This window comes from Apteryx rowi, unplaced genomic scaffold (genome assembly GCF_003343035.1).
Source record: "Apteryx rowi isolate R43461 unplaced genomic scaffold, aptRow1 scaffold_254, whole genome shotgun sequence".
Lineage (NCBI taxonomy): Eukaryota > Metazoa > Chordata > Aves > Apterygiformes > Apterygidae > Apteryx > Apteryx rowi.
Window position 1 is genome coordinate 1112664 of NW_020448908.1, and position 4758 is coordinate 1117421.

Sequence of the window (4758 nt, forward strand, 5' to 3'; positions counted from 1 at the left end):
TGGGACGCCCCGGGTGCAGCGGGACCGGGAGTGCCGGGGACCGGGTGCATGGGACGCCCCGGGTGCAGCGGGACCGGGAGTGCCGGGGATCGGGTGCATGGGACGCCCCGGGTGCACCGGGACCGGGAGTGCCGGGGATCGGGTGCATGGGACGCCCCGGGTGCAGCGGAACCGGGAGTGCCGGGAACCGGGTGCGTGGGACGCCCCGGGTGTACCGGGCACCCCGGGAACCGAGTACACCGGGACTGGGCACCCCGGGGACTGGGCACACAGGATGCCCCCGCAGCTGGGTGCACCCAGCACCCCAGGGACCGAGGGCACGGGATAACCTGGCTCCTGGGCACCCCGGCGAGTGGATGCACCCAGAACCCCAGGGAACTGGGTGCACCGGGGCTCGGCTTCCCAGGGACCGGGCAGATGGGACACCCCAGCTACCGGGTGCCCCCGGCACCCCAGGGGATGGGGAACGTCAGGACCGGGCACCCTAGGGACCAGCCACACGGGACGCCCCGGCGTCCGGGTGCACCAGGCACCCCGGCCGTCTCAAATATTGGATGCACAGAGCACCCAGACACCAACCGCCCCGGGGACTGGGTGCACAGGGCACCCTACCCATCTGCAACACTGGTCTGCRCTCTCACTGCCGAGCGGGGCAGCCTCCAGGCGAAGCGCGGTGGCAGTCCGGCTCCCCTGTTGGGGAGGACACGTAGGACACGTCCCCGGGGACAGCGCGGAGAGGGGACGTGCCCGAGCCGGCGGGAGACCTGCCCAGCTCGCAGAGTCAGAGTTGCAGCACTGCTGCAGTTTAACGCCGGCAGAAGTGTTACGGTGCCGTCCCGCTGCCTGCTCGCTGCCTGCTCGCTGCCTGCGCTGTGCGTCTCCCCCCCCGGCATCTGCCCGAGGAGGAAACCCTGCAGCAGAGAGAGATTCATCTCAAATCTGTTTTGCTCGCAGACAACGGTGAAGTCACCGTCCTGCCGGCGGGAAGGCACGAGTTCCCCTTCACTTTCCAGCTCCCCGAGTAAGTTCGCCTTTTTTGGTGCCTTAACGTAAAGGGGGAGGGGAGCCGCCTGCGGCGGGACAGAGGTCCTGCGGGGACAGGGGACCTTGGAAACGAAAACGTGACTCAGCAAAGCCCTTCTGCATCCCTCCGCTCCGCGCAGGACCCTGGCGACCTCCTTCGAGGGGAAGCACGGCAGCGTGCGCTACTGGGTGAAAGCCAAGCTCCACCGACCCTGGTCCGCCGTGAAGAAGGCGAAGAAGGAATTCACCGTCATCGAGCCCATCGACATCAACACGCCCGCGCTGCTGGTGAGCTCCCCCCGCTCTGCCGTGGGGCAGCCGGGTCCCCAGCGCGTCCCCCGGGCCCCATCGCGCCGAGTCGGGGTGGGCACGAGGAAGCGGCGCTGCCGAGCGCGGAGGGAACGCCGCCCTCCGTAACTCCTGCCCGCCGGCGCTACCTGGGCTGGGCACTGAAGAAAGCAAAGGTCTCGCGGTTCTTAGACTTTAATCCACCGCAGCAGCTTCTTGCATAAGATGCCCAAGAAGTTGCCGATGTTTCCCCGGCCGGTTGTTATTGCTAGGGAGGTGCTGGCTTTGCGCTTCGTAGTCTCTTATTAAGTAGTTTAAATACGTCCCTTTCTCTAGGCTCCCCAGGCAGGTGCTAAGGAGAAACTCGCCCGTGCCTGGTATTGCAACCGTGGGCAGGTTTCTGTGACTGCCAAGATCGACCGAAAAGGCTACACCCCAGGTGAGGCAGCACGCTGGTGCCCTTGGAGCTCTAAGGGCGATGGCAAACCCCCGTGATGGGGGCTTGGGGTCGCCGGGAGCCGGGCTCTCCGCTGCGGGCATGAAATTGGGCACTGTGGGCAGCTTCGGAGAGCCTGGAGCGCCCAGCCGATGCGGGCGGCCTCCTCGGGGTGCAGCTCCCGCCGGATCAGACCTCGCTTCGGGGGGGAACCGTGGGCCCCGGGTACCGCGACGTGGGAATCCTTGGGGCAGGATGGTGCTGCGGCTCGCTGCCTCCAACGCCTGCGCCTTGTCCTGGCAGGGGAGGTCATCCCCATCTTCGCCGAGATCGACAACTGCACGAACCGAGCCGTGGTGCCCAAGGCCGCCATCATCCAGACGCAGACCTTCATCGCCCGGGGCAGCAAGAAGCAGAAGAAGTCGGTGGTGACCAGCATCGTCGGCGACTCCATCGCAGCCGGGAGGAGGGAAGTGTGGCACGGGCGGGCGCTGAAGATCCCCCCCGTGGGCCCGTCCATCCTCCACTGCCGCGTCATCCAAGTGGAATATTCCCTGAAGGTGAGGGACCTTGCACGGATGCGCTCGTCAGGCCTGTGGCTTGCAAGAAAAGCTGCTCAGCGGAGAGTCTCCAGCTTGAACAGTGTTTGCGGGCTGGCCCGGCGCTTTATCCAGGGGTTCCCCTTCTCCGCGTCTTCCCTTCGCGTCCTGCGAGAAGCCCTCGCCGGCCAGCCGGAGCCGGCGGCGCGGGGAGGCACCTGCCCCTCCGGCCCGGGCGAACGGCAGCAGCACGAGCGTCTCGTAACTAGACCCTCGTGTCCCGTCTCTCGAGGTCTGTGTGGATATTCCTGGCACGTCCAAGCTGCTCCTGGAACTGCCGCTCGTCATCGGCACGATCCCGCTGCATCCGTTCGGGAGCCGCACGTCCAGCGTCAGCAGCCAGTGCAGCGTCCACCTGGACTGGCTGAGCGCCATCCCAGAGCAGCCGGAGGGTGAGCGCGGCGCCCCGGCGCCGGCTTTCGCGTTTTTCGCTTAATTTTGTGGGCTGCGGGGCTGCACCCCGGGGCAGCTGGGGGCCTGGGGAAGCGCTGAAGCCGTTTCCCCGTGCGGCTCCAGTTAGCGGGAAGTTTCCTATTCCCTGACGCCTCTGCTCCCTCTCCAGCTCCCCCCGAATACTCGGCGGTCGTGTCCGGCCCGGAGCCCGAGCGGAGCCTGGCTCCGCCGTGCCCGAACGAGCTCAGCAGCGCCCTGGAGGGGCCCTTCTTCGCCTACATCCAGGAGTTTCGCTTCCGGCCACCTCCGCTCTATTCGGAGGTAACAAACCCCCCCCCCGGTTCCGGGGATCCGGGCCGAGAGGCCCGATGGAGATGGATGGGACGCGTCCCCTGACTCTGAGCTCGGCTTTTCAGGTTGACCCGAATCCGCCCGCGGAGACCATGCGGCCGCGCTGCATGACCTGCTGAGAGCCGCGGCGGCGGCGGTGACCATGCGGTGATCCCGGGGGACGGGGCGCTCGCGGACCCGCGCGCCTTTGCCCCRGGCATCGGGACGCGGCGCCCGAGAGGAGGCGGTGGCGGCGGCGAGACCGGAGCCGCCGCGGCGCCGAGATCCCGGCCCCGTCGGCTGTCCTTGGAGCGGCGCGCGGCAGGGCAGCGCGCGGGGGGTTGACGCCGCTCCGGCGTTCGAGCCGGCGCCGCTCYGCACGCGCCGAGGCTGCTCTCGCCCTGCCTGCAGCGGCCGTGCTCCGGCCGTGCTCCGGCCGGCTCCTGGGAGGGAGACCAGGACGTGGAGGTATTTCTCAGGATTGCTAGAGACTATTTCAACCTTGCTTGGGGTTTAAGCGCTGGGGAGAGGTGGCACCAGCGTCGCACCGTCCGGAGAGTAATGGGCCCATTCCCGGCCGGATGAAGCGGAGACGCTGCTGCCGAGCTTTGCCGTGAGCCCGGCGCTCGCTGCGGCTCGAGTGCCCGTGCCCGGGCTCGTCCCCGCGCCGGCACGGCCTCAGGGGCTGCGGAGCTCCGCATCCCACGCCCATCCCGGCGGGAGCCCCTGGCCGCGCGGCCCCTCGTGGCCCCGTGCGCCTTCGCCCGCTCGCTCTGCGCACCGGGGGCACCCGGGTGAGGGGGGGGGTTTGTATCCGCGAACACTTTTTATAGCGATGACTCTTTTTCTCTGATTATTCTTTTTGTACGACTTGTTTGGGAATTCTTGTTTGGAATAAATTCTTAAACCCAGATGTTGTCTGGCTCGCGTCTGCTGGGTGTTTTCCTGGAGCTCCGTTTCCGCTGGATCCGTGTCGGAGCACGTGCTCCTGCACGGAATCGGGCAGCTCGTCCAACGTGGGACCTCGCGGCCCCCGAGAGCCCTGCGCTCCCCCAAGCCCTGTTTCCCGCTGCCTTGAGCAACCTTCCTTGGAAAAGGCTTAATCCACGTGGCCGGGAGCGTGTTCGGGCCCCGGCTGGGGGAGACGCGGGGCCAGGGAACCCGACGCCGGCGGGCGCCGGGCCAAGCCACCACGCGGCCGCTGGAGCGGGAGGTGTTTTTCCAGCAGGAGTTTTTGCTCCCAGGTGTCGCGTAAAGCGATCGGGGGGCAGGACGGGCTGCCAGCGCGGCGCCGTGCGCCCGGGGGGGCTAAAAATACCCCGCYGGGATCCGCACCGCGGGGACGCGCTTGCGCCCTCCTCGGCCGCCTTGTCCCCGCTTTGCTCCCCGGCGCCAGCGTCCCACGGGGGGTTATTCCGCGGAGCGGCGCTCGGCAGGGAAAGGGGCCGGTGCCCGGGCCGTGCGGGGGGACRGCGGCGCCGGGGCCGCGGGGAGCCGATCCCAGCCGGCGGGACGAGTTATGCGATTACAGTGCGGGGGGTATTTATAGCTCTTGGACCGCTCGGTCGGAAAATGCTTCCAAGCGCACGCGGCAAAATGCGCTCGGCGCGAGGCGCGTTGCGAGGCCGGGTCCCAGAGACGCGGCCGGGGACCCCGCCGCCTCCCGGAGAGCGGCGCGGCGGCACGCGG

The 4758-nt window shown here is 68.4% G+C and overlaps 1 protein-coding gene across 1 annotated transcript in view; it reads left to right on the plus strand.

Annotated features, from left to right (window-relative positions):
* The window catches only part of ARRDC2 (arrestin domain containing 2), an 8429-nt gene extending 4447 nt beyond the window's left edge, over positions 1–3982 (plus strand). The window contains exons 2-8 of the mRNA XM_026067125.1: positions 955–1021; positions 1164–1311; positions 1648–1750; positions 2051–2307; positions 2579–2738; positions 2909–3060; positions 3156–3982. Of these exons, the coding sequence (XP_025922910.1) occupies positions 955–1021; positions 1164–1311; positions 1648–1750; positions 2051–2307; positions 2579–2738; positions 2909–3060; positions 3156–3209 (941 nt within the window). The 3' untranslated portion in view covers positions 3210–3982. The remainder of the gene's footprint in view (positions 1–954; positions 1022–1163; positions 1312–1647; positions 1751–2050; positions 2308–2578; positions 2739–2908; positions 3061–3155) is intronic.
* The last annotated feature ends 776 nt before the right edge of the window (positions 3983–4758 follow it).